The 27455-nt window shown below is 48.7% G+C and overlaps 1 protein-coding gene and 1 long non-coding RNA gene across 3 annotated transcripts in view; one reads left to right on the forward strand and one right to left on the reverse strand.

Moving 5' to 3' along the window:
- LOC109283719 (uncharacterized) overlaps window positions 1-27455 on the forward strand; it is a 44284-nt gene that overhangs the window by 10384 nt on the left and 6445 nt on the right. The window contains exons 2-3 of one of the 2 annotated variants that reach the window (XR_009456299.1): window positions 21241-21413; window positions 22587-22661. This is a non-coding gene — a long non-coding RNA (uncharacterized LOC109283719). Of the gene's footprint in view, window positions 1-21240; window positions 21414-22586; window positions 22662-27455 lie in introns of those variants that run through there. The other variant, XR_009456298.1, reaches the window with a different exon arrangement.
- The window catches only part of TRAP1 (TNF receptor associated protein 1), a 54317-nt gene continuing 27136 nt past the window's right edge, over window positions 275-27455 (reverse strand). The window contains exons 5-18 of the mRNA NM_001287295.1: window positions 23580-23651; window positions 22624-22784; window positions 19847-19956; window positions 13049-13122; window positions 12349-12504; window positions 9548-9668; window positions 9321-9390; window positions 7198-7345; window positions 6565-6750; window positions 5698-5836; window positions 3303-3388; window positions 2125-2270; window positions 1648-1720; window positions 275-1058 (exon numbers count right to left, since the gene is read on the reverse strand). Of these exons, the coding sequence (NP_001274224.1) occupies window positions 957-1058; window positions 1648-1720; window positions 2125-2270; window positions 3303-3388; window positions 5698-5836; window positions 6565-6750; window positions 7198-7345; window positions 9321-9390; window positions 9548-9668; window positions 12349-12504; window positions 13049-13122; window positions 19847-19956; window positions 22624-22784; window positions 23580-23651 (1644 nt within the window). The 3' untranslated portion in view covers window positions 275-956. The remainder of the gene's footprint in view (window positions 1059-1647; window positions 1721-2124; window positions 2271-3302; window positions 3389-5697; window positions 5837-6564; window positions 6751-7197; window positions 7346-9320; window positions 9391-9547; window positions 9669-12348; window positions 12505-13048; window positions 13123-19846; window positions 19957-22623; window positions 22785-23579; window positions 23652-27455) is intronic.

Below are 27455 nucleotides of genomic sequence, written 5' to 3' on the forward strand. Positions count from 1 at the left end.
CCACAAAAAATGTTTAGCTCCTAGAATCTTAAAAACAAAAATAATGGGGTTGATAGCTGAATGCTCACCTTCCTTCTTTAATCACCTCCTTGAGTAGCATCTCCCCCACCCCTTCATGACCCATCTATAAGTGTATCCTTAGCCCAAAATTTCCAGGCCCATTTCTAGAACCCCGTGAGCCGAGTAGTGGCTGAGGGTTAAGAACCATCACAGCATCAGATTTGGTATGCAAAATTCAGGAAAATAAAAGACAACCCAACAATGAGACCACATGGAAATTAGAAGAAATGTATTTGATATAAATAGATAAGATCATCTGGGATGGATAAATCATCCATCAGGGAGGTTGGAATCCTAGACGCTGGCCAAAAAGCTATGTGAGCTTGTAAATCACTTCCCTGGATGACCCCCACTCCCTCTACAGCGATGCAGAATTCAATCATCCGGCAGGTGACTTATTTGCAATAATCTGCTGCCAGTCTAACAGAAGCACCTATAAATGCTCATGGCAAGAGTTGCTTTCTGTGCCTGGTAACCCTCTTAGTGCCAGGCAGAGGTGGAGATTTCTTGAACGAGCACTGAGTTTATTTAGCGCTGAAGTTGGCACTGTAAGCTAAGCTGACTGGTATACAAAGATTGGGTGCATGGGGTCATATACCTTGAACTCTTTTGGACTCTTGATGCCAATTGCTTGGAAAGGCCAACCCTAGAATCCATACAATGTTAGAATCTGGGCTCAAGTGAGAAATGTCACAATTTGGCAAATATAACTGTAACCAACCCATAAAGTGTCACATGGGGAAACCCTGCAGGATGTCCCTCAGAGCTGCAGAGAATTCTACATTTCATACCACAGTGCCTACAAACAGACAGATGTTGCAAGAGTTGATTAAAGTAGTTTTGCTTGAAGAACTGGAGGGACCACACCTGATTTTGATCTTTGTATTAAGCTGGGTTCAATGCTTTTCAAGTACTTTTGTGAGGAGCTCATTCAGACGGCTCACCATAGGTCTGGGATCATCATTCAGTCCCGCTGCTATCATGGCATTCTCGTAAATCTGAAGAAGACAAGAAAACTTGATTAGCAGCAGAAGCAACCTGGGTACGACATGGAAAAAATGTTGCTCCTGCACTGAGGACCATGGCATGTGCACAGTGGGTCTGGAGGAGATAGAACAGACCTCCAAGGATCATAAGTTAGGGTGAGGTGCAGACTACAGGGTCTCTCCAGCACTCCATGGCATGGTGAAAATCAACTCCCAACAAGAGCCCTTTGGAGTTCTTACTGGTTTCACGCAGATTTATATATCCTCTTCCCATTTCTGGGAAGAGTTACCTTAAACTTCAGATTCTTGCAGTGAGCAAGACTGAATTCTCTGCTTTGCCCCTTCGTTTTTCTCCCCCAGCTGCTTAAACTTCACAGTGTGAATAGGAAAACCTTCAGGTCTGCATCAAACACAAATGCAATAGGATAAGAGTACCTGAAAGGTACTACCACTCTAAGAAAAAAGGACCTTGTCCACCTCTGACCAAATATGACTAGAAAGGTGAACAATGCAGGTGTGATCCTGGCTCCTTACAGCCCTCAGATATGACATCCTGTCTTGGGGAGCATGATCATGTCTCTAGGGCAGACCCATCTCTCACCTGATCCATCAGCAGCTGGGCCAGATCAGGCTCACTGTCTCTCAGCTGATTGAGTTTCTTGATCAAAGCGTGTCTGCAACAGAGGAAGAGATCAGCACTGAGTTTGGGCACCTCTTGGATATTTGAGAAAACCAAATATCCCAGGAAGAATAACCAACCATGGCAGGACAGAGAAATGTCTAATGATCAAAAGAAATTCCCCTTCTCTTCTCTCTTCTCCTATGGGCTTCCCCCCTCCCTCCATACAGCCCACTGTGGATAATACAGATAGTTACTGCTAGAGAGATCCCTGAGGTACTGGACACACATGTCCAGAGGGCAGCATTTATTAATATGCACAGTTCCAAAGGCTGTGCGATGTCAGCCCAAATAAGGCAATTTGAGACTCCAGCTGGTTCAAGTTCATTGTACTATTCAGTGTCTTCCCTCCCAAGCTGCAAAGCCGGAGTTCTAGGCACTGGCCCTGGCCCACCTCACCCTGTATTTATCTCCAATGTGGGCTGCAAGATCTGGGCACGCTCCTCATTTGTCTTGGCTAGCTGCTGCATACGCAAAAAGTGACGAGCAGCCCCCATCTCAAGCACGGTGATCATAGCTGGGTGGGTGTCTAGGCGTGGAGTCACCTGTCAAAGAAAGAGCAAACAGTAACAAGATTTAAATGAACAAGACCAAGACAGTGGGGAGAACAAAGAGCTCAGAGACTGTATTTTTAGCCACATAAGAGAGCACCCACAGTGCAGGAACCCTCTAACATGGATGTGAAAACCTTGTTCTGAACAGCCCCATTTTGAGTGAACTGAGTTCTGAGAATATGGTTGGGAATTTGGACAAACTGGAGTTTAATCCTGCCTCTGCCATAATTTACCTGCCTTTGCTCATGGGCAGTAGATAAAACCCAAAGTATTATGTGCTGCACTGATTCCCCTGTTGCTCCAAGGCTGGCACTTAACTGCTCTGTCCCCTTATACAGATGGGATGCTATGCTTCATGTTCAGAAGTGCTCCTAAGTCCATACAGTGCTGAGAAGATAAAGGCACTGTATTAGTTCACTGTACTATTTACAGATGGGAGTTGAGCAGGCTGTTCTAACAACAAGCCTACTGATCCATTAATTGTTCCCTAATACCCCAAGTGAGCCCAAATAATCTGAATCAACACACACCACCAAGTCAAGACATCAATGCCCAAAACAGATGCACAAGGAAAAGTAGAGTTGAACCTTTGCAGAGGTATTGCCAAAAGGGTTACCCAGATCTTGCACTGGTCTGGCCAAGAACATGACCACCTGTGTCATGACATGTCCACGCTACAGCTTGCTCTAGCAGAAGAGAAATGGGGTGGAATTTTATCATTTCCACTTCATAGCACCTACGAGCCCTGGTGGTGCTGGGTATTCTACACAATGTACTAAGGAACAGTCCCCTGCCCTGAAATGCCTACTGTCCAACTAGATTTTTTTTTTTTTTTTTTTGTCTATTTCACAGATCTGGAACTGGGGCACATGGAGTCAATGACTTATCCAAGGCAATAAAAGAAATCTATGGAAGGCCAGGAATTGAGCACGCATCTTTCAAGTCCTAGCTGTACCTTAATGTTTTAATCAGAGAATCATCCTCTCATGTTCTCAGACAACAATCTGCCTGTTGTATGCTCACCTTAACATTGGTGATCCTTGAGCCCAATGCATTTCTCATCCAAGCCATGAGATCCTCAGCTTCCTTTTCTGTCAGGTGTTCTGCAGCTGGTAACAGGAGAAGGGCAGATTACAGCACAAACTGCCTGCTACCACAAAGCAGCAGAGAACATACATTTTATTCCTGAACAGCAGTGGTGCTCAGTTGATTTCCATCTACTAGCTCTCTTACCAAAGCAGGGATGCAACATTTAGAAGTGTGGCATCATACTTACTATCCTCAACTTGCAATGATACACAACCAATAGCTTGTGGGTTGGATCTGGTCCACAAAGTGACTGGATCCAGCCCATGGCATGACAGATCAGCAGCCCTCCCTGCTTTCTCCTACCCACCCTCCTGATAGGTGCTGATTACTAGAAGTAGCCCCCTCCTCCCCTCCTTGTGACTTTGGCAGTTCCCCCTCTCCTCCAACCCTCTTTGCTCATTTCTCCTACTGGATGGAAGTGGCGGTCCACTGCTCTAAAAGGTTGAGCTCCACTGGCCTCACATGACAGGACTCACGTAGAGGATGGCCTCCAGCTCTTTGACCATGGGCTAATCCTGCATTCTTTGGTCATCTTATGATCTTCTCCCCCTGTACACTCACCAGCCATACCGTGATGTAACAGAGTATCTAGGGAGGTTGCCTCTGTCTTAAACAGAAGTCCAGTGATACTATCCCCATGCCAGTCTCAGTCTCTGGTGCTTCCTCTTCCTGGCTCCAATCATGGCCTCCAGCCCTCCCCCTTCCCAACAACAGCCACACCAATGCCTCTCGAGTCTTAGTTTTTTCTTACTGAGTCACTTGACCCTCCTAGCTTCAGCCCCCCTGTCCTGGCTTTGATGCTGTGGCCCCAGCCTCTTCAGGCTCCTGGCCCTTGCAGGGTTAAAGATCAAAGCATCCAGGTCACTGGCTGCAAGGGTTGATTTGGAGGCCATGCTGAGGGTGCCCTGAATGCCTCCATTTGTTATAGACAAACCCCTAACAAAGTCAGCTCCAGTGGATAAACAAAAAAGGAGGTTTTGTCCTCCTTTTTGTCCAAACAAAAATGGTTTTTGTCCTCAACAAAAACCTTAATCTGTCTGGGCACACTTGCCTGCAGGTGTTGGCTTCCCTGCCCCTTCTAGAGAATTCTCTCCTTGCAAAGCTAAGTTCCCTATATCTTAGAAGAGAATTCCTTTTTCTTCAACAGTCAGGGCCAGAGTGACTCACCCTGCCTTGGAGGCAAGCTGATATATAGTGGTCAGTCCTGGCACAGGCATTTCCCACTAACCCATCTAAAACCTCTGCCAGGGATGAGTCTGCAGTTCTGGGTCAGCTGCTTCTCCTAAAGCAGTCTCTGCCTGTTGGTAGCCTTCACCTTACTCTTGGCTTCGAGTGCAGCTTCTGTGAAGCCCATTGCTAGGCAATTGGATACTCACAGGAACTGCCACAGGTACCAGTCTTCTTTCTTGCTCTTGTGGCCTCTGGATCAGAGACTATTCTCCTGCTAGTCTCAGGGAGCTAAGAGTCTTATCCCTCCTTGGAGTCAGGTTCCTGCCTTCTGAATCCCTGCCCCTCCAGGCCACCAAAGTCCTTTTCTTAAAAGGGGCCCTACAGGTTTTTCTTGTTCTTCAGCCCTTTCCCAGTAACAGGGCTGAGATTCCCTGTTACATATCATGCACAAAAAAGGGCCAGCTTATTCCAACACCAGTGACTCATTCCATAGTACCATCACTGGGACCAGGAACATCCACTTTTCAGATTAAGCTCGTTTTCCAACTAAAGTATGGACTTGAGCCATGATGCGATTTATCATAATTTTATATCAAACTAACTTGCTTAAGTCCTGTCTGTAGTGCGGCTGGGTTTGAAATTCAACTTGGACCAAGGTAGACTGGATAATGTCAGGTTTAAAGAGAATGTATGCCTCCATGTTCTTTGTACTGCAACTGAAAATATAATTACCGCTTATGGCCATTAGCCTTCCTGACCCTCAGCAGCCCAGCGAGCTCTGCAGGACTGTGCAGGCTGGCTAATAGGTCTCACAATGCAAGCTTGCAGCACTAGCTGGGGAAGAACTGCAGTCCCTTCTCCCTGCTTCCCAGAGAAGGTAGAGAAACATCAAAGAACTTGCAGGACCTGGAGATCAGTTTGCAAACCCTGAGGAAATGCCATACCAAGATGGCTGCCATCAGGAGAGGCAGGACTGCCACAGCTGCCTGGGAACATTGCAAGGCAGAAGAAAAACTAGAGTGTTTATTCACTGGTTGAGGGAAGGCAGTGCTTCCCTGAGAGAAAGGCATCCTTGTCGACACTTGTGGGACAGTGAGCTGGAAAGGGATGCCGAGCTCAAGGCTGTGCACAAGGTGGATTGGGAGAAGGGACACTGTACCTGGGCAACTGTCTTCAAACTTCTCTTCCTTATAGTGGTCAACAACAATATCTGTTTCCACTGAGATGAGCTTCTTTTTGTCAAACTCCCGAAGGTGCAAAAGTGTCAGCTCATCAAACTGCTCGTAGCAGAACAGCACCTATGCCAAGGACAGTTAACAATGTGGTGTCTCAGGCCGAACCAGGACTATCCTTATTAGACCAAAACAAATGCTAGCAGACCCACTGCTTCCCCCAGCCATCTCGTGCTCCCCAAGCCCACTCTTCAACATAACCATATGCATAAGCATTGGTCAGGGAAGATCTAGGAGTAGCTATGCCTGGAGTGCACTGTAAAGAACACCAGTTGGGAGTCCCGAAGCCATGGGGAAGGCTGATGGAAAGTAAGACTGACTGAGACTTCAGGGTACATAACCTGCCTGGCCACTGACACTCTTCACACTTATGCCTTGAACACCTCAACCCAAAGATGGAGGGGATTTTTTGTTATGTTAAACAGAGAAATGCAGGAAGGCCAAGCTTTTTCCCCAGTTCTGAACAGTACTAGTCTGTAAACATGGGAGATTCCCACTGTCCTTCATATTTAAATAGAGGGAGAGAACACTGAGAATCCTCTCCCGAGCCCAACTGCAATACTAGAGCCCAAGGGGAGGCAAAAGATTGTACTATCAGTGCAGAAGGAATGGAGGTGTGGACTGAAATGCAAATAAGGGGCAAAAGCAAAATATCCCAGATTATGTTCTTTGCAGCTGCGCAAAATGCACCAGAAGCTGGGGACCCCTGGCTGCAATTTGTAATGCTGAGCTGTACCAGTGAGGATCAGCTCCTCTGTTGTCTCTGGGAAGGGCGCACTACATTGCTCACCCACCTCCATATCCTTTTTCTTCATGGCCTCGAAGTATGGCGAGTGCTTGGCCAGGTGCCGGTTGGGTGCACACAGGTAGTAGATATTCCTCGTCCCAGCCTTCATTCGGCTGGCGTAGTCTGGCAGGCTGGTCAGCTGACCTGCAGGCAGTGCTGAGGACTCATAACGCAGAAGTTTTCCTATGTCCTCCTGGGGGGGAAGTTTACCGTATTACATGTATGATGTCCCAGATGGCAGGAAGAGGCTATCGGACATCCCAAAACACTCTCTGGTTTCTGCACAAGTTTTCTGCTGTGCCAGACTACACAGATTAAATCTGGGAGCAACAGGTTCTTTGGCAGAGTAGAAACTTCCCTCAAATAGCTCAAACAGAGAAGTTGGCTTCTTTAGAGAGCGCTTCTATAGCATTAGTACTACAGTAAGCAACCTGTCCACAATATCCTACCTTCCTAAGGGCATGAACAGGGCAGATTATCTTGGAGGATTGGTACAACTCCCAAGGTGCCATGCCTAAAGCAATACATGCAACTGGGAGGACCATGGCCTTGTATCAGAGCCTTTTTCCCAAGCTCAGGAAGGAGCCCTTGATTTTTCACATCAGCTAGTGCACACAAGGGCACCATGCATGCTACTTGCCTTGACATCCTGCTCTGCTATAGTGACAATCCCCTCTCTCATGAACAGCCCATAGTCTTCAAAGAACTTGGCATATTTCTCAGGGTCCTTCTTGCTCTGGTCAATGAAAAACTTGATGAGCCTCTTCTGCAAAACATCTCGGAGTTTCCTAAAGTAGAATAAAGGCAGTTAATAGACTAAGACTATTAAGGTTTAGGGTGAACACCCACCTTCCTGTATACAATGTTGGTGATGCGTTTGCTACACAAAATTTGGCTTAGAAAGCCAAAGGAGAAATGCCAGACTAAAGCCAACCTTCCTCACCCCATTTACACCTGGGATCTAAAATCAGTGTCTACTCATCTGCAGCAGGAAAAGATCCTGGTACATACAGAAAGGAGGAGTGGTAACTCAAACTCCCAGGTGGAGTTGGTTCCCCTTTGACCTAGGAGACTGCAGTGTGTGAAGAGTTTTGTGTATTATCCCTATAGACAGGGCCCTACCGAATTCATGACAGAAGTGGGCTGCACTGCGGCTCCTTTAATCTTGCAGGTTCTCTTGTGCGTGTGGTTTTAAACATGCCACCTTTTTTGCCTCCTCACTGGTCAGCAGCAAGCAGCAGGGCCACTAGGGATCCTCAGACAATCAGCAGCAACGAGGCCATATTTAAAACCGTGGTTTTCGCTTCCCTGCCAATTAGAAGCTAGTCATAAGTGGGGCTCCCCTCCACCAATCAGCAGCGGAGGGGAGCATGGGGGGAACCTGCAAGATTAAAGGAGCCACAGCACATCCCGCTTCCGCTGTGAATCCAGTAGGGCCCTACCTACAGGTTTCCCCTGCTTTATGCAGGTTCTGTATGTGCAAATTCACTCTTATGCAGTGACCCTTTTTATACCAAAAATTCGTTATATGCAAGGCAAATTCACTCTTATGCGATCCGTGTGGCGGAAGCCTGCAGTCATTGTGTGGTGCATTGTGGGAGTGACACGCACCAAATTATAGTCTCCTGCATGGATCTGTGCTCTCAGCTCATTGTCTGTGACACGTGTTTCTGTAGTTGCCATCTCCATTATGACTTCTAAGCATCCCGCTAGCTTATATCCTACCCCTCTCCCATGTCCATCAATGAAGTGCAAGAGAACTTTATTAACACTGCAGACAAAACTGGAGATTTTGAACCATGCAGAAGCTGGTGAGGGGCCCTCTGAATTTGGCGAGTACCAAAACTGTCCTGTAAAAATGGTAGAAGTGGGTCTGGGGGTCAGTACAGTCGATGTCTTGGAACATATCCCTATTTGTTACATTGTAAAGTGGGTTCCCTTTATGTGAATTTGAGCTATGCGCCGTTTTCCAGGAACACATGTACAGCATAAAGCGAGAGAAACCTGTATAGGCAATGAACTGCTACATCTTCCATCACCAAATACAAAAAGGATGTGGCTACATCAAGCCATGCTTAGGGGGCTGGTTAAACAATTACTCAGAGACCTTTTTTGCCCCACTTAGACTTACTTTGGTTACTATACAACATAGAACATATCCTAAACTTCCAGGATCTATCAATTGCTCTGAGGCACTAACATCTAAGTCCACACAATGAAGTGAAAATGAACCCTAAACTCTGAAGACCAAATTACTACAGGAACCTTGTGATGCACCCTGAAGGGTAACAGACCAAGCACCAGTGAATTACAAATTCCAGAGCACTGGTAGAGCATGATGGCTTGACACTGCTGGACTCTCTTAGACTTCAAAGCAGTGTAACCCCTGATAACCCAGCAACCCTGACATGTGGCTAATGAGTTTGGCTTAATCAGTCTCCTCCCAACTGTTTTAGACAAGTTAACTCACTCCAGGAAAGCTAGGTGATGCAGAGCAAATATAACACTTTGTCTATCAGGTCTAGCTAAGAAATGCCTCTTGGATCACATCATTTGAAGCTTCTCACTTTACTAGCCACAGTGTTAATGTAGACATAAACAGTTTTACTACTGGGAAGAACATAGCTCAGCCTGCCAGATCCAGACCTACAAAGGCAATCCCAACCCCCCAACACCTCTCACTACCCAGCCAGAGACAGGAGAGCACTAACACAACCTCACAATCCAACAGGGTTAGAGGGACAGGCCCCACTGGGTGCTCACCTGATGAGGGCACTTTCCTGGAGCAGTTCCCTGCTGAGGTTCAGGGGAATGTCCTCACTGTCCACAACACCTAGAATATGGAAGGTGACAGTGAGTGACTTAAGGCAAACATACACCTGGACAGAGGCGGCAGCCCTGGCTAACTACCCTTCCCCTCAGAGGCCCTGCAAATGTTATCCTGCATCACCATTCATGCTGCCCTAGGTGACAACATGCCTCTGCCATACCTCGGAGGAAACGCAGCCATTTCGGCAGGATGTCTTCAGCTTTGGTTTGGATCAGAATTTTACGACTGTAGAGTGCAACACTAGAGCCCAGCTCCCTGCTGACGTCAAACATAGATGGCTTCTGCAGAAGCAAGCAAGAATGAGGTAATACAACAAAACCAGTGGAGTTTTATTTAGGGCTGCAGCTGGGGATCATGTGAAAGCATCATGCTCCACTGATATGTACCATATTTACTTGATTCCAAGACAAGTTTTTACCCCCTATTTAACAGTGGGGGGAGCCCTTTGTCTTAGAATCAATTACCCAGGGGTGAAGGGGGATGGCAGCGCAGTGGCTTTGGCCCCAGGTTTGAGCCAGAACCAGAGCTGTAGTTGCTGCCTGCACCCCCATTACCTCTGTACTCCCTGCTTCTCCCCTCATTAGCTTCAGACCCCTGCCCCCATACCCTTCCCTCCCTGCAGACTCTGCCCCCCACCCACAGACCTATGATCAGTGAGGATCTAGTCAGGGAACTTCTGGAGGGACTGGACATATTTAAATCATCTGGTCCTGATCTCCACCCCAGAGTACTGAGGGAATTAGCGGAGGTCATTGCGGGACCCCTGGCACAGCTTTACGAGCACTCGTGGTGCTCTGGTGTGGTGCCAGAGGACTGGAAAAGGGCCAATGTGGTCCCCATTTTCAAAAAAGGGAGGAAGGAGGACCCAGGAAACTATAGGCCAGTTAGTCTTACCTCGATCCTGGGTAAGTTTTTTGAGAGAATTATCATAGCGCATGTCCATGAGAGGCCAGCAGGGGAGATTATGCTTAGGGACAGCCAACATGGGTTCATTAGAGGCAGGTCCTGTCAGACCAACCTGGTGGCCTTCTATGACCAGGTCACAAAATGCTTAGATGCAGGGGTAGCAGTGGACGTAGACTTTCTGGACTTTAGGAAGGCCTTCGACACTGTCCCATTCTCATTAAAAAACTGGGGGACTGGCGTCGACACCTACACAGTCAAATGGGTCACTAACTGGCTGGAGGGCCGCACCCAGGGAGTGGTGGTAGACGGGTCATTTTCGACCTGGAGGGATGTGGGCAGTGGGGTTCTCCAGGGCTCGGTCCTTGGGCATGCACTGTTCAAATTCATCAGCAACTTGGATGAGGGGGTAAAAAGCACCTTGTTCAAATTCGTAGATGAAACTAAGATGTGGGGGGATGTGGACACGCTAGAAAGGAGGGATAGGCTGCAATTGGACCTAGACAGGTTACAGGGGTGGGCAGATGAGAACAGGATGGGTTTCAACACTGACAAGTGCAAGGTGCTGCACCTGGGGAGGAAGAACCAACAGCATACCTACAGGCTGGGGAGCTCCCTTCTTGTCAGTGCAGAGGCAGAAAAGGATCTTGGAGTCATTATTGATGCCAAAATGAACATGGGCTGACAGTGTGAGGACACGGTCAGGAAGGCCAGCCACACCTTGTCATGCATCCACAGATGCATCTCAAGTAGGTCCAAGGAGGTGATCCTCCCCCTCTGCGACAGTGGTCAGGCTGCAGTTGGAGTACTGCGTCCAGTTCTGGGCACCGCACTTCAGGAGGGATGTGAACAACATGGAGAGGGTTCAGAGGAGGGCCACTCGCATGATCAGGGGGCAGCAGGGCAGGCCCTACGAGCAGAGGCTAAGGGACCCGAACCTGTTCAGCCTCCACAAGAGAAGGCTGAGGGGGGGATCTAGTGGCCATTTACAACTAGTCAGAGGGGACCAGCAGGCATTGGGGGAGTCCCTGTTCCCCCGAGCACTCCCAGGAGTAACAAGAAATAATGGTCACAAGCTGGCAGAGGATAGATTTAAACTAGATATTAGGAGGCGCTACTTCACTGTCAGGGCGGCTAGGATCTGGAAAACAACTTCCAAGAGAAGTGGTGCTGGCTCCTACCCTGGGGGTCTTTAAGAGGAGGCTAGATGAACACCTTGCTGGGGTTGTTTGACCCCAGTACTCTTTCCTGCCATGGCAGGGGGTCGGACTTGATCTGCTCAGGTCCTTTCCGACCCTACAAACTATGAAACTAACTATGAAACCACTTAGCCTTGGTCCTTGCCAGCAGGCTCCATCCCCACTCCAGTTCGGAGCACAGCACAGCTCTATAGCAGCAGTGCTGGCTCCATGTTGGCAGAAGCAGGATGTGGGGGAGACTGCAGGGAAGGTGGGCAGGGGTAGGTGAAACAGATGGCAGAAGGCAAGCTGCCTGGCCCCCACCACTGCCTGCCCCCTACTGCTTCCCCCAGTCTGCCAAAAACCCTTACTACTGCTTTCCCTGCTGTACAAAAGTTACGTGGAAAATTATAAAATTTATAAATGTTCCATGCATAGAATCTAATTATTGGGGGGGTCCTCTTACATTCAGGGTTATTTTGGATTCAAATGAATACGGTCTTAAGGTTGAGCCAGCTGACCACATCCCAATCTAAACAGTCCTGAATGAGGGCAGGCAAGGAATCCTCCTCTGAGAGAATTTCTCCCCTATGAAGTCTACTTCAGCCAAATCTACTCTGAACAAATTGTCAATTCATCATAACTCTTCTTCAGCAAGTGACTACCATCAGCAAGATGATGCTGTCTCTTCTAGGCACCAGGTACTACACCTTTTGGTTACCCAACAAGCAAACCTGCAGTCCCAGGTGCATGATGCAACATTTGCCCAAGCTGGAAAGCAACAAAGGGACTTCACTCCTGCAGTGACCTCATCAGCCTACTCTATCCTGTCAGAAGGAGATGTCCCGCACATGCCCTGAGAAGAGAATGACAGACTCACCACCTCAGGCACATAAAAAATGCTGCGGATGTTGAGAGGAGCATCTGTCTTGTAATGCAGGACATAGCGGGGCTTGTCATGAGCCTGGGCTATAAAGCGATAGAACTCCTCGTGCTGCCATTCACTGATGTCCTTGGGGTCCATCATCCAGAGTGCCTGCAGGGGAGCAGGAAGACTTAACATTCCCACTAGGGCAATAACTGCCTCACGGCCCTTCAAACCCTATGCTAGTTTACCCCTGTAGTGTGCTGCTCACAGCAGCTTCCTTTATTCTGTTCAGATTAGGGTCCAGTGCTGGGAACTTTTATTTTAAAGGTAGAAGGGAGCATTGTGATCACCCGGTTTGGTCTCCTACATAACCCCACTCGCATAGCTTTTGTTAAGGAAAACTGCAATTCCCTGATCTACAAGAATTATTTAGCATGTCAGCAAACATGTTGATAAAAGAGGTACAGCCAATGCATGTAAACAAGTGATACCAAAACAGAAGGCAGACTTGACTTGGAAAGACAAACACTGATTAATCTTCTTTTGTGGAGTAACTCCCAATCTGCAAATATTGGTGTTCCTTGGCCTACCATTCCCATTCATTGGACAGGAATTCATTATTTTTTACTCCATTTCCTCGCTTCTGACACCACTAGAAAGTTACGAGTCTCCTTCTTTCACGAAGCTCTGACTCAATGACTCTTGAACCTACCTGTAAGGTGTTGATGCGTTTCCCATTCAGGTAAAGAGGAAAGTTAATGAAGTTACTGTATTTTGTTACCACCTCTGAAACAGAGAGCAAGGAAACAGAGTTGCATTTTAAACAAAACAGAAAAAGGATCTTATCAGTTTCTTTCATCTCCTCATGGTATCCAATCTGGGCTTTGCGAGACAAATCATCTCAGTGTAAATTACCCTTCTGAAATGTTTCAGAGGTCTACAGTGACCTTCCTCCACCATTTCCTCACTGGGGGACTAGGAAACACACATATCAACTAGAAAAAGCTCAAGAAAGGGAAACAAAGACCCCCAAAGAGATGGGGAGACAAAATGTTTAGCTTAGCAAAGGGCTAACAAAGAGATAACGGTGATGAAAGCAGAATAGTCCAGCTTCCCAACAGGGTGAACAACAAAGCAAGAGAGGAGTTATTTCACGCGGTACATGGAAATATAAGTAGGAGTAATGAGCTAGAATTAGAAAGGAAACATTTGAGCTGACTAGTAGGAAAGCCTTCCAGAAGACAAGGCAGTGGAGCTCTCTTCCACAAGCAGTGGAGGAAGTCTTATTGCTGGGGGTTATTAAAACTAGGCTAAGCAAAATGCCATAGAGTTGACTTCAGGAATATGGATGGTTCGAGGTGAGACATTGACTTCTGGAATCTGCTGTGTGGTACTAAAGATGTATCCATAGAGGCAACAGATAATATTTGGCACTTCTCACACCCATTATGGAGCAAGGAGCAGATAGAGTTAACCTGTAGTTAAAAGGACATCAAAGTATTTCCATGATCACCCAGCTTTTTCAGTGGCTCAAAATTAGCACTTGTAAGGATTAGGTTTAAAAAAAACCTGGTTTCTACCAAAGGGAAGATGATGGGGGTGTTTTGGGGAATGGGTGGGAAGGAAGGTTTAAAAAAAATTTTTTTTAAAATTAACAGGCACTCTTCATATTGTTTTTGAGAGTAAAAGAAGAAAAGGAGACACTTACCGTTATACAGGGAGTTCTTGCTTTAAAAAAACAAACCAAATCCAACCCAACCCCAAACCCAAATCCAAACCAAAACACAGCAGTGACTCCTAAGCAACCTGCAGTGAGAATTGAAAATTTGCAGAAATATGTTCCCAAGGGAAAAGAAGCATCTTTCTGGACCCATAAAAGGTTAACTTCAATCTGGCCAAGTAATGACTAATTTTTTAATGAACTCCCATGTGAAGTGAAATTTTAAACAACGCACCATCCAATTTGCACCTTAATATAAGGAAAGGTCCACTGAAAGCAAGTGTCACATAATTAAAGGTCCAATCACTGCTTGGATTTTGACACTGCAGTGAACTGTCCATTTGGAAGTTCTCCTTTCTCCAACTCAGGGGTTGGCAACCCCTGGCATGCATGCAAAACCATTTTGCTTGGCACACCACCACTCCCAGGCTGCTTGCAGCAGGCAGCCAGAAAGCTGCAAGCCCTGCTGCAGGCCAGCTGTAGCCAGGAAACTACAAACAGCTGCACTGTGATCCAGAGCCCTGGCTGTGTTGTGCCCACAATGGTTGCACGTGCACCAAAAAGCCGATGGCAAGGGAGAGGCTGGGGTTGCTCTGCCCCTGGCCCCTCCCCTGCTGTTCACTCAGAGGCGCATGTGCAGCCACCACCAGCAATGAGGATCAGGCCCCTCGCATCTGCCCCTGGCATGCCAACTTGAGGCGGGGGTTAGGGTTGGGGTGTTTTTGGCACTCTAGCTAAACATGTTGCTGACCCCTGCTCTAACTTATCTTTGAACAGTGTTTTTCCAAGCCCTGTGTGTGCTGGAATTAAGCCTGAGAGTTAAAATACTAACACGGTCTAAGCTCCCAAGCATGTCACTGGAAAACACTTGGTACTCGGTTCAACCATCTCTTCCCTGGGGTGGATTAGGAGGGATGGGAAAGGGAGTTCTGGTGGTGTAGTTGCACCCCCTAGCTCACTCCCTCCCCACTTTGATTCCTGCACCACAAAAATTTAGAATAAACTGCCCAGCAGGAAGGGACATACAGAGCTGAAGGAACCAACAGATTACATGGCTCATTAACTACTCAATTTCTGCTTATCTCTTGCCTCCATAGGTGTTACCGTATTTCCAGAATGCGGTTTTCTTCCACATCTAACATGGGGTGGGAAGCCTGCCTTGGATTCAAGTACTGAACTGGAGCAGGCAGCTGCTGTGACTCTGGTTCCAGCCCCAACCCAGAGGTGCCATCTACCCCAGGCTGGGGCCAGGGCTGAAGCCACTGTGTGCTTTGTGCGCTGGGCTGGAACTGGAGTCAGAGCTGCCGCGCAGGGTAAGTAGCAGCAGGTGGAAGGGAAGGCAGGGGCAGGGCAAGTGGCCAGGAACACAGGCATATGCAGCACAAGTGGTGGGTGGGCAAGGGGCAAGAAGTCTGCCCCCTCCTCTCCCCACACCACTGCTTTCCCTGCAGCAGTGGTGGAGGTGAGGGGGATGTGGACTTTAAAGTGACCCCCCACCAATAATTAGGTTCTATACACAGAAAATTATAAATATGTAAATTCATTATAGTTTTCCAGGCATAGAATTCAATTATTGGGGGGGTGTAATCTTAAATTTGAAGTTGTTTTGGATTTGGGGAAATATGGTAACAACCCTTAATTTTCTATTAATCAAGCTATCCTGTCCTATGGGCCAGGGCCATGAGGGGCAGGGGAACTGTTTGGAAGGGGAACGGGCTCCTGGTGGCCATTAAGGACTGGGTGGGGGCTGGTGGGCACCAAGGGGCCTTTTGGGGGGAAGGGAAACCAGTAGGGTAGAGAGATGTGGGATGAGGAGGGCCTGGGACTGAGGGGGCTGATAGGGGCCATGGGACTGAAATGGGTTGTGAGGGGGGTTGTGAGCAACAGAGATTATGGGCGAGGGGGCCTGGGGGTATGAAGAACTGCAATGAGGTTTGGGGCTCAGAGCATCATGGAAGGGCTCAGTGGGAGGTAAGGAGTCACAGGGATGAGTCTGTGCAGGGTACAGTGGGTTCACAGCAGCAGCGAGGGGTACGGTCAGACTCAGTTGGGTCTGAGGGACGTGGTACGGCCTGATGGGGCAAGCATGAGGGATATGTGGGATACCGGGACAAAGTGAAGCCAGGGGGCATCTGAGGTGATAGGGGCAATGCATAAAGGGCAGTGAGGGGCACTTTGGAGCCCTAGTGGAGTATCTGGAAGACTTTTATGCTGTGGTGCAGGGAGCAGTTCTGTCCATGACCAGGCTGAGAAGTAACAACTATACTCCCCTGGCACCAGATGCCTGCCCTACCCTGGAGCGGACCATCATTCCTCTTTCCCCCACTCAAACTCAGTTACCATATTTACTTGAATCCAAGATGACCCTGGAATTTAAGACAACCCTTTAATATTTAGATTATAATGAATTTATACATTTTCCATGTATAGAATTTTCAGTATAGAACCTAATTTTTGGAAGAGAATCTTATATTTGTGCCCCCCTCCCCCCCACTACTGCAGACAGTGGGTGAGGCAGTGGGGACACACATTAGGGGGGCAGTAATAAGGCAGCGGCAGGGGGAGCAGTGGGTGGGGCAGTGCAGAGGCAGTGGGGGAGGCAGGCAGCTTGGCCCTCCTCAACTTACTCCCCCTTGTGCCTGTCCCCTGAAGCTTCCCCCCTCCCTCCCCATGCTGCTTCTGCCCCCTTGCAGCCTCAGGTCCCTGCCATCCTTCCTCCCCACCTCAGGGTCTTTATCCCTAACCTGCCCCACTTCCTCCTGCTTCCTTTGCTTCAGCACTAGCAGGCATTTTACACTAGCTGGCTTTACAGATTCACAGAAATTTAGCACTGGAAGAGACCTTGTGAGATCATCAGCTCCAGCCCTCATGCTCTAGGCAGGAAAGACTGGTGGGGTCAAATAACTTCAAGGTGTGCATCCAGTCTCCTTTTGAAGGACTCCAGGGCCAGTTCCTCCTGTTTGTTCCCCATGCTCCTGGCATGTGTGTACAGGCACTTGAGCCCTCCACTGAAGGTCCTCAGTTTCCCGTCACATTGAGGGAGCTCCGTTCCCTCAGCTCGTGCTGTAGTGTCCTTCCTGTCATAATGGTTGTTTGTCTGTTGGACCCTGGGCTTGCTCCGCTTGTTGTGTCCCCCATCCGCCCCCGCCCCGTGATCTTAGTCTAAAGCTCTGTCGAGGAGGTCTGCTATCCTGGCCAAGAAAAGAGCCTTCCCCTTCGACACAAGGTGGATACCATCCCTTCCCAGAAGACCCCTGTCTCTGAAGTGCGTGTTGTGGTCCAGGAAGCCAAAACCCTCTTGGTAGCACCAGCGCCAGAGCCTCCAGTTCACCTCTTTGATACATCAGTCCCTCCTAGGCCTGTGGCTCGCAACCAGGACAGAGGAGAAAACTACCTGTGTTCCCAACCCCTTAGGCCCAGCCCCCAGAGCCCTGTAGTCACTTATGACCCAGCCAGGATTGCTCTGAGCCGTGTAATTCATGCCCACGTGGATGAGGAATATGGGGTAGTGGTCAGAGGGCTGGACAAGTTCAGGAATCCTTTCTGCCACATCCCAGATACGGGCCCCTGGGAGGCAGCAGACCTCATGGGCCAGGGGGTCAGAGGGGCAGATCACTTCCTCTGTCCCTCTCAGGAGGGAGTCACCCACCATGACCACCCTGCACCTCTTCTTAGGGGTAGCAGCTAGCCGATTCCCCTCATCCAGAGCCAGTGGTGTGAGAGTTCCAAGGGAGGAGTGACCCTGGTACTTCATGTTTTGGGACCCAAGATGATCATCTTCCGAGCATCCCTTGGGTGCAGCTCCTGGTTGACCTTCCTGTTGTCCATCTTCTCATAGTTGGGCATCCATGCTCTTCTCTCTTCGTTCTTCAAGAGAAAAGCCTGACTGTAGTAGGCTTCTGCTTGTGGGCCCTGATGGCATGAAATCTGCCTACCTAGGCCTGGGACTCAGTCACCTAGGACTCCAGGGACCTCACTAAGGAGCATACCCCACAGGTGGGGGTGACCCTGCTCCCATTCCCAGTTGCTGGCAGCCATGCCAGGCAGCCTGGAGCCAGGGGCTCCATCTGGGTGGAGGCCAGAACCATGGTTTCTGTCTGGGTAGAGGCCTCGGTGGTGCAAGGGAAAGGAGCACCAGCTGGGGCTGAGGTGGGAAACTGCGGAGTATGATGTGTTCCTACCATTGTATGGTAATAGGCAATGCTTCTAACCATCAACTGGCTTGCAAACTGCCTGCAAACTACTTTCTCTGTTTGCAGTCCCTGTTTGCTGGCTCCCTGGTCACCTGGGGAGTCTCCTGGGGAGGCTTCACCCCTGCTGCAGCCTGGACCGCACAGCATGGCCCTAATCCAGCTCCAGAGCAGCAGTATGGAGCTGGCACCATTGCTACAGGGCCAGGCTAGAGCCATGCTCTGTGCTCCAGGCTGCAGCAGGGCTGAATCCTGCTAGCATCAGAGCAAAGGTAAAGGGAGTATGGTAGGAGAGAAGTGGCACAAGGTGAGGAGGGGAAGATGGGGTGATGGGGGCCTATGACTGCATGGAAGGTTTGGGGGGGGGGTACAGAGGTTGTAGGGGGCAGGCACTAGAACAGCTGCCCCACACTGCTTCATACTCTATTCCAAGATGAGGGACCTTTTCCCCCACCATGTTAAGTGGAGTGTGGGGGCAGGGGGTGGACACACACACCTTGTCCTGAAATTCAGTAAATACAATATATTTGTTTTCAATCAGATCTTAAAAAAAGAATATAATATAGCCCTAGACCCCTAGCACATTACTAAATCTTCTAGTTAGTTTTTAATTAGGGAAAAAAATGCACTGTGTTATGTGAGGATGCACCACTCTAAACAACCTGTACTCCCTTCTTCAAAATCCAAAATCTGCCCAGGGATCTTTCCGTTTCCTTGCAAGAAATCAGCACAGTAAGCATGCACATTCCTGGATTAGAACACAATTTTGCGGCGCGCGGCAGCGGCAAGGGGGGGAGGGGGGAGGAGCATGTGCCCCTGGATCTGCGCAGGGCAAGGCAAGCCGGCTGCAGTTATGGGCTGGAGCTGTGGCTGCACAGGGCTCTTCTTGCCGGGGGCTGGGCTAGGGCCGGGGGCTATGGGGAACTCAGGCTGCAGCCACCCCATATTTCGCCATAGCTCCCTCCCAGTTCTGGCACCACCATGCACCTGGTGCAGCCCTGGCTCCTCGCAGCTCAACCCCTGCCCCCCACAACACACTGGGAAGAGCTGGGGCTGTGCTGGGAGCAGCACTATGGTGACATTTGGAATGGCTACAGCCCCTGCCCCGAGCCCAGCCCCCGGCAAGAAGAGCCCAGCACAGCTTCAGCCCCAGCTCCAGCCCACCTGCCCCACCCATATCCTGGGGCACATGCCCCTGCCCCCCCCCCCCCCCCCCCCATGCCCACCTGGGGCGCACACAGCGAGGGGAGGCCCCCCCCACAAGCTGCAGGTCTGTCCCATGCCCTGCCCTGGCTGGACAGTGCCTGCCCCTGCCCCCTCCCTCACAATGAGGGGACAGTGCCTGCCCCTGCCCCCTCCCTCACAGTGAGGGGGATCTGCACCTCCCCCCCCACCATAACAAACTTACCAGCTGGAGGCAGCTCTCCATGCTATCAAAAACAGGATCAGTATCAGCTGATATGCCTCCTTAAAAACTGAATATTGGTATTGGCCCCAAAAATCTCTATTGGTGCACCCCTACCTTTATCTCCTGCTCCTAAGGTCAGTGGATGCTCTGAGGAATCAAAGCACATCAGCAGCATATTTCTGCCCTGCTCACCTCTGACTCGGTCCTCATTCGCAAACACCTTGCATTCCTCTTTGAGATGGATGATTATCTTAGTCCCAGTTCTGACACCAGAAGCTTCAGCGATCTCAAATATTCCTGACCTAGGATTAGAAACATACCACTATATATAACCCTGTTTCCAGGGAATGTTCATTAATAAGGCAAAGTGAAAAACAATGTTTTAACAATGAGGACAAGCGCTCGCAGCATCCAGCTCCCACTATAATTCAGGGGGAACTGGGCACTTACAGGCTTCTTATGCCTTTGAAAAATCAACCCTAAAAGCATTTGCTTGTAACAGGAACTGCCAAATGCAAGCTCTACCAACCTCAACATGGGGTGGGGAGGGGAGGTACCAGAAAGCACACACTACAGGTCCTGGCATACAATGCTTCAAAATAATACCAGCAGCCTTTACTGAGTGATAACACATTGCACACTGGATCATTTAGTTTAAGAGGAAGAGAAAAATCAGCCTTGACAGAAAAGGTTCTTTGGGTAAATGTGATATATCTTTTATTAGACCAATGAAAGAACCTTGACCAAAAGAACCTTGCCTGCCTATGTCCTTAGACCAACACAGCTATAACCAACACCCCCAAAATGTCACAATCTTGTGCATTTCAAATAAAAGGACTTGCAACCCTCAATCTCCTGCCAAGCTGCCTGGGCAATTCTTTGTTGATCCAAACCTATGGGTCCCAACCTATGCTTATTTCTCTGAATTACCGTGAGGCAGCTACACTTGGTTACAGATGCCCTTTGTTGCCTAATTCTAGCACCAATGGCCACTTCCACACTGTCTTCTTCAAAATACCTGCCTTCGGACTGGGGATGACAGGCCATGGTGAGCAACACCAGTGAAAGGCACAGGAGTGGCAGGCAACACTCCAGTGATCCTAGTAGGAGGATTACAGCATTTTTGTGGTTCATCAAATTAGTATTTAGCACAATGACACTTTGACTTGCTATACTGCTTTCATTATAAAACAGTTTTCAGGGATTTGTAACTCAACACATTCTCTCTCCCTAAGGGCTTTTAATAGAATATGGTTTTCCACCTCTAGGGCTCCGTCTTAACCCAGTTCCAGATCTGCAGTAACTCAAGATTATGACACCTGACAGACATCCTATAGCTTGCATGAAAAAAGTTGGTGGTTCACACCTCAAAGTTCAGTTCAGAGAGGGCTTAAGATCACATATATACCAGCAGTACAGAAGGCCACTGTGGTTGCACCTCAAGAGAAAAGCTAAGAGCCAAGCTGACCTGACCATGGAGACTGAATTTCCCTTTCAACCTTGGTGTCTCTGCAAGGCAAGACCGAGGCTTACTGGTCGGGATGGAGGAAAAGAAGTTGATGTTGTCTTTGACTCGTTCTTTTTAGAGGTGCACCGATACACCGGTCCCATATTGCATTGGCATCAATAAAAGGAAAGTGGACATTGTCGGCAATCAGCTTATCAGACACATCAGCCAAGAAAATGTCAGTGAAAAACGCCGCGTGCACCCCAGCACCAACGCAGCCAGAAGCGCAGCTTGGAGAGCAGCATCTGGTTGGTAAGTCTGTTATGGGGTATGGGGCAAAGGGGCAGAGAGGGGGCATGGGGTGGGGCAGATTGAGGTCCCCGTGGTGGGGAAGGGAGTGGGGCTGGTGCTGGGGCAGGCACTGCCAGGTGGGGCGAGGCAGAGCATGGGATGAAGCTGCAAGCGGCTCATCTGGGGACAGGGGGGGGGCAGCTCCCACTGCTGTACACACCCCAGGAGGGGGGCTGGGCTGGGGCTGCACTTGGGGTGTGCGGTGGCATTGGGAGCAGGGCTATGGGTGGGAGAAGGGGACTACAGCCACCCCAAAATTTGCCATAACTGCCCCGTAGCAGTGCCGCTGCCACCTGCCCCAGCCCAACCCCCCCAACCAGGTAGAGCTCAGTGCAGCCCCCAGCCCCAGCCTGCAACGGCAGCTTGCCCTCACCCTGCACACAGATTAGGGGGCACATGCCTGGCCCCCCCCCCCCCCCCCCGACTGCCCTGGGGTGCATCCAGTGGCAGGAGCTGTCCCCACCCCTCCCTGCGGCCCCCCCCCCCCAGATGAGCTGTGGCTCTGTCCCATGCCCTGCCCCACTCCCTCCCTCACCGTGGAAGCTTCAGTCTGCCCCCCCCAACAACCCTTTCCCTCCCCCCTTGTCCCTTTCCTCACAACAGACTTAGTAGCCAGATACTGCTCTCCAAGCTGCCAGGCTGCATATCAGCAATCAGATCAGTACCAGCCGATATGGCTCATTAAAAATCGGCCATCAGTATCGGCCCAAAAATCTTTATCAGCGCACCCCTAGTTCTTTCTCTCTGGGAAACATGGCTGCAGTCCCCAAGTGTGCCAAATGAACACATCTTAGCAGCACGAATTCATATGTGGTTTTCCTGTTTGACAAACCTGTAAGAGTGAAGCACTTGGGTGCAAAGAGGTGCAAAGTGAGCAGGCATCATACACACTCCCCTCATACATTTTCCCAGTGCACCATTACCCTGACTTAGCACTGCCAAGCCACTGACTCAAGAAGTGATAGTGACGGTTTTGTAACAAAGGCTATTCACTTGTAATCTAAGCAGGGTTTTAAATTATGCACCTCACTGTGAAAGACTAGTGCCCAACCTCACCTCCTCTCTCTGGGCACAGCTGCTAGTCCACACTCAGGCAGGACTATGGGCAACTTCACAACACTCTTGCTTTCACAGACACACAGGCCTTCCTTCCAGTTCTGCAGGCTCTTACCCATCTGACGACCAGTGGTAGCCAGGGCTTCCAGGCTCTGCAGACTGTGAGTACACCTCCACTTTGTCAGCCACCATGAAGGCAGAGTAGAAACCCACTCCAAACTGGCCAATGATCTTACTGTTGACCTCAGCCTGGTTCTGCAGGGCATCCAGAAATGCCTGTAGGGACAATGAAACACCACAATGCAGGTCCACTAATCTTCTGCTGCTCCAGAGGCCCCTTCAGCCTCCTCACAAGCCCCATCACATGATCAGTCTTCCTACACTGACTGATTGAGCCTAGTGCCCAGCATACACATGGTACACCTGGTATTCTGATACATTCACCTCCAGAAGGAAGCTTGTTCAATGCTCTGATACTGCTCCAGAGAGTTGAGCCTACTTGAAGTAGCTCCAGCTACCCAGTCCTCAGTAAGAACAGATACCACAGCTCTGGAGCAGGTAAGTGCTGTCTAGGGCCATGTCTGCCATAACAGGTGGAGAAGAAAGGTGCAATTACTCAGAAAAAAGGTCACCCCAGCAATGAAAAAAGCAGTAAACATACAAAGCAGCAAACAGCTAGTATGACAGCTCACCAGCAGCACAGCACTTAACCAACCCCTCACCCCTCCCACTAGCCTCTGCTGCCACCTGGGCATGTGTCAGACATGCACAGATCTTCCTGATCTCTACTTTGATGGTCTGGGGGAAAGAAGCTTGTGTCTAGCAACTGGTGCAATGTGATGACAAGATACAGGATTCATAACAGAGGCTGGTCATAGGTGAGAAAAACTGTTTCTTTAATATTGTCCTGGCGCCATATGCCTCAACCAGGAACCAACCCTTACTCAGAAGGAACATGAGGTTAATTTTACCTCCTAACAAAGTGTCCTTCATAGATAGTGGCCCATGAAATACAGGATGGGAGATCATCAGGGAAATGGAAATCAGTGAAGCTTTTTTTTTTTTTTTCACCTTTGAGCCAGATCTAGCGATGGTGCCAAGGTTAGAGACGAGCTCCTCCTGCGTCATTCCAATGCCAGTGTCCTGCAAAGAAACAGAGTAACTGTACCTGATGTACCAGGACACATGGGTTTTGACAACAAACAGAACACGGGGAACACCATTATCTCCCATCCTCCAATTTTATCATCACAGAAACACAGCTAAGAAAAAGCAAAGAGAAGATTTTCTCCAGATAACGAATGGTTCATTTTATCAATGTAAATACAGGACACAGAACTCACATTTCTAAGATGCAGTCATTGTTGTCCAGTGACTACAAACTGCACACCAGGAGGTTGCACAGAAAAAACCAGAAACATGCTAAGACAGACAAGCTGATTTTCAAGCTGATTTCCTTGGCAATATAACACCTTGTTACCCAGAACACAGTAGTGACTGGTGATTCCAGAGTCAGATCCCCATTGTGCTTAGTACAAATGCAAAATGAAGGATAACATCCACCCCAGAGGCCAAAGAAAGCTTAGTTTCATTTAACAGATGGGAAATGAAGGTAGACAGCAGTTAAGTGACTTGTCCAAGATCACACAGAGATTTCATAGCAGAGCAAGAAATTTACCCTGGATCTCCCCATTAACCTTGACTGCAAGACCACTCTTCACAGAGTCACAGAAAAATAGGGCTGGAAGAGACCTCAAAAAGTCCAACTGACTGCTTAAGGCAGGATTATCCCTATCCAAACTATCCCACACAAATCCTTGCCTAACCTATTTCTAAAACTACACAATCAACCGTCACACAACTACAAAGCATTGCACCCCTTACCTGCCAGATAAAGCATAGCACAACAGTGGTCAATGTCCTGCTGCTGCAAAGGTTGTTAAAATATACTTAAAAGATGCAAAGAGGACAGCCATGCCCATAACAGAGGAAGGCAAAAACCCCTGCAGTCTGTAATATTCTGACCATGGAATAAAATTCCTTCTGGACTGCAAATGTGATCAGGCTGACACTGGGCAAAGAGGCAAGATCCTTTAACCAGAAGCCTCCAGAACTTTGAGTCTGGCAGGAACACTGGTGCACCCCAGTCAAAATCCCCAGCCTTGGCTGCAGCCAACCCCCAATAGTTCTGAGGAAGGCAAAAAAACAACAACCCCTGACACTTGTAGCAACAAGAGGGGGGAAATTTCCTTCCCAGTCCCTCATGACACCCAGCAATGCCCAGAAGCATGGGAAATACCCATAGTTTACCACAGGCTTAGGTACTCATGGATCATCCCTGACCAATGTTTAGCCAATCTCTTCCTGAAAACAGTGATGGAGATTCCACAGCTGCCCAGGCAGTCTATTTCATTGCCTCACTGTTCTAATAGGGAAGAAGTGTTTCCTGATATCCAATCTAAGCCCACTTCATTGTAACTTCAAGTCATTGCTATGCATCCCGCTCTCTGCAGCAAGACAGAAAAAGTGTTTCCCCCTCTTCTTATGGAAGCCCTTCAGCTTTCTGAAGGCTCATCATATCCCCTCTTGATCACCTTTTCCACAAGCTGCACTTTCCTTCATCCTCTCCTTATATGGCTTGCCTTCCAAGCCCTTTTTTCATTTTTGTCACCCACCTCTGGATCCGCTTTAACTTTTCCATGTTCTTTTTAAAATATGCAGCCCAAAACTGACACAGTACTCTAGATAAGCCCTCAGTGCCACGTAGAGGCACCATTCACCTCATGTATCTTGCATCTAATGCTCCTATTAATGCTATCCAAAATCATATCTGCCTTTTGTGCAGCTGCACAGTACAGACCCAGATCTTGATCCACCAAGACACCCAGGTCCTTCTCTGTAGTGCTGTCATCCAGCTAGTTGTCATCCATTTTATATTTTTGTTTTTGATTATTCTTCCCAAGGTGTGGCACCTTACACGTCAGCACTGAACCCAGTTAGCTCCATCCCAGCTTTCCAATCTGGCAAGATCCTTCTGAATTGTGCCCCTGTCCTCCAGTGTCTGTAATCCTTGCCAGCTGAGTCATCTGCAAATTTGTTCATGAAGATCTCTTTCCAGTATCCAAATCATTAAGATACCTGGATTAAGATTCCTGGATTTCCTTCTTGTTCGAACAGGGAAATCCAGGAAAGCCTGGGAGAAAAAAAAGACATACAGGCTGTGGAAGCAGGGCGTAGCTACCAAGAAGTATACCTACTTGGCTCGCACTTGCAGGGAGTCAGTTGGAAGGGCCATCCATCACTGCAATGGAACTTAGGCTGGCAACGAAAATGAAAGACAAGAAAGAGTCCTACAGGTATATAGGGAGTAAAAAGAAGGTGCAAGGTAACGTAGGACCCCTACAGGGCAGAGTAGGGCAATTGGTGACAGATAGAGCTCAGTTTTGTCCCTCCTTCAATGAGTTTTTTGCTTCCATATTCCTGAACACAAGTCTCCCAATTGGATTACAGATGAGCACAGGAGGGAAAACAGCTCAGCAACTGTTAGCACCGACTTAGTGAAGGAACACTTTGAGGGGCTGGATGTGCTTATGTCAGCAGGCCCGGATGATCTTCATCCAAGGGTGACGAAGGAATTGGCCAGTGTCATAGCAGAACCACTGGCACGATTGTTTGAGCATTTATAGTGCTCAGGACGGGTCCCAGACAACTGGAAAAGGGCCAATGTGGTCCCTATTTTCAAGAAGAGGAGAAAGGAGGATCCAGGTAACTATAGGCCAGTTAGCCTCACCTCTATTCTTAGGAAAACCTTTGAAAAAATTATTAAGGATCACATTTGTGGGAGTCCACCAGGAAAAATAACGCTGAAGGGCAACCAGCACGGGTTCATAGCAGATAGAAACTGCCCAACTATCTTTGTTTCTTTTTATGACCAAGTCACAAAATGGTTGCAAGGAACAAGGTAGATGCAATCTACCTGGATTTTAAGAAAGCCATCGATACGGTACCTCATCCTATTCTCATAAATAAACTGGGTGGCTGTGACGTAGACAATTACACGGTCAGATTGGCTAATGGGATGCACCGAGAGAGTGGTGGTGGATAGGTTGGCATCGACCTGGAAAGATGTGGGTAGTGGAGTTCCTAAAGGTTCAGTCCTTGGACAAGTGCTGTTCAATGTCTTCATCAGTGACTTGGATGAGGGCATGGAGAGCACTCTGTCCAAATTCACAGATGACACCAAATTATGAGGTAAAGTAAACACACTAGTGAAAGAAAATGAATCCAGGTGGATCTGGACAGGTTGGAGAAGTGGGCAGAACAAAATAGGATGCAGTTCAACAAAGACAAGTGCAAAGTGCTGCACCTAGAGAGCAGGAATTGCTAACACAATTACAGGCTGGGGGAGGACCTTCTCAGCAGCACTGTAACAGAAAGGGATCTTAGAGTCATAGTTGACTCCAAGATGAACACGAGTCGTCAATGTGATGAAGCGATCAGTAAGATTAACCACACTTTATCATGCATTAGCAGGTGCATCACAAACAGGTCCAGGGAGGTGATACTTCCACTCTATGCAGCATTGGTGAGGCTGCGGCTGGAGTACTGCATGCAGTTTTGGGCACCATATTTCAAGAAAGATGTGGATAACCTTGAGAGGGTCCAGAGGAGGACCACTCGTATGGTTAGGGGCCTGCAGGTAAGGCCCTACGAGGAGAAATTGAGGGACCTGAATCTCTACAACCTCTGCAAGAGAAGGCTGAGAGGTGATTTTGTGGCTGCCTACAAATTCAGCAGGGTGGACAGCAAGGGATAGGAGATACTCGTTTACCAGGGCACCCCTTAGAGTAACTAGAAATAATGACCACAACATGACAGACAGCAGATTCAGGTTGGACACCAGGAAGAACTTCTTCATGGTAAGGGTTGCCAGAATCTGGAATGGGC

Source organism: Alligator mississippiensis, chromosome 13 (genome assembly GCF_030867095.1).
Source record: "Alligator mississippiensis isolate rAllMis1 chromosome 13, rAllMis1, whole genome shotgun sequence".
In the NCBI taxonomy this organism is placed as follows: domain Eukaryota; kingdom Metazoa; phylum Chordata; order Crocodylia; family Alligatoridae; genus Alligator; species Alligator mississippiensis.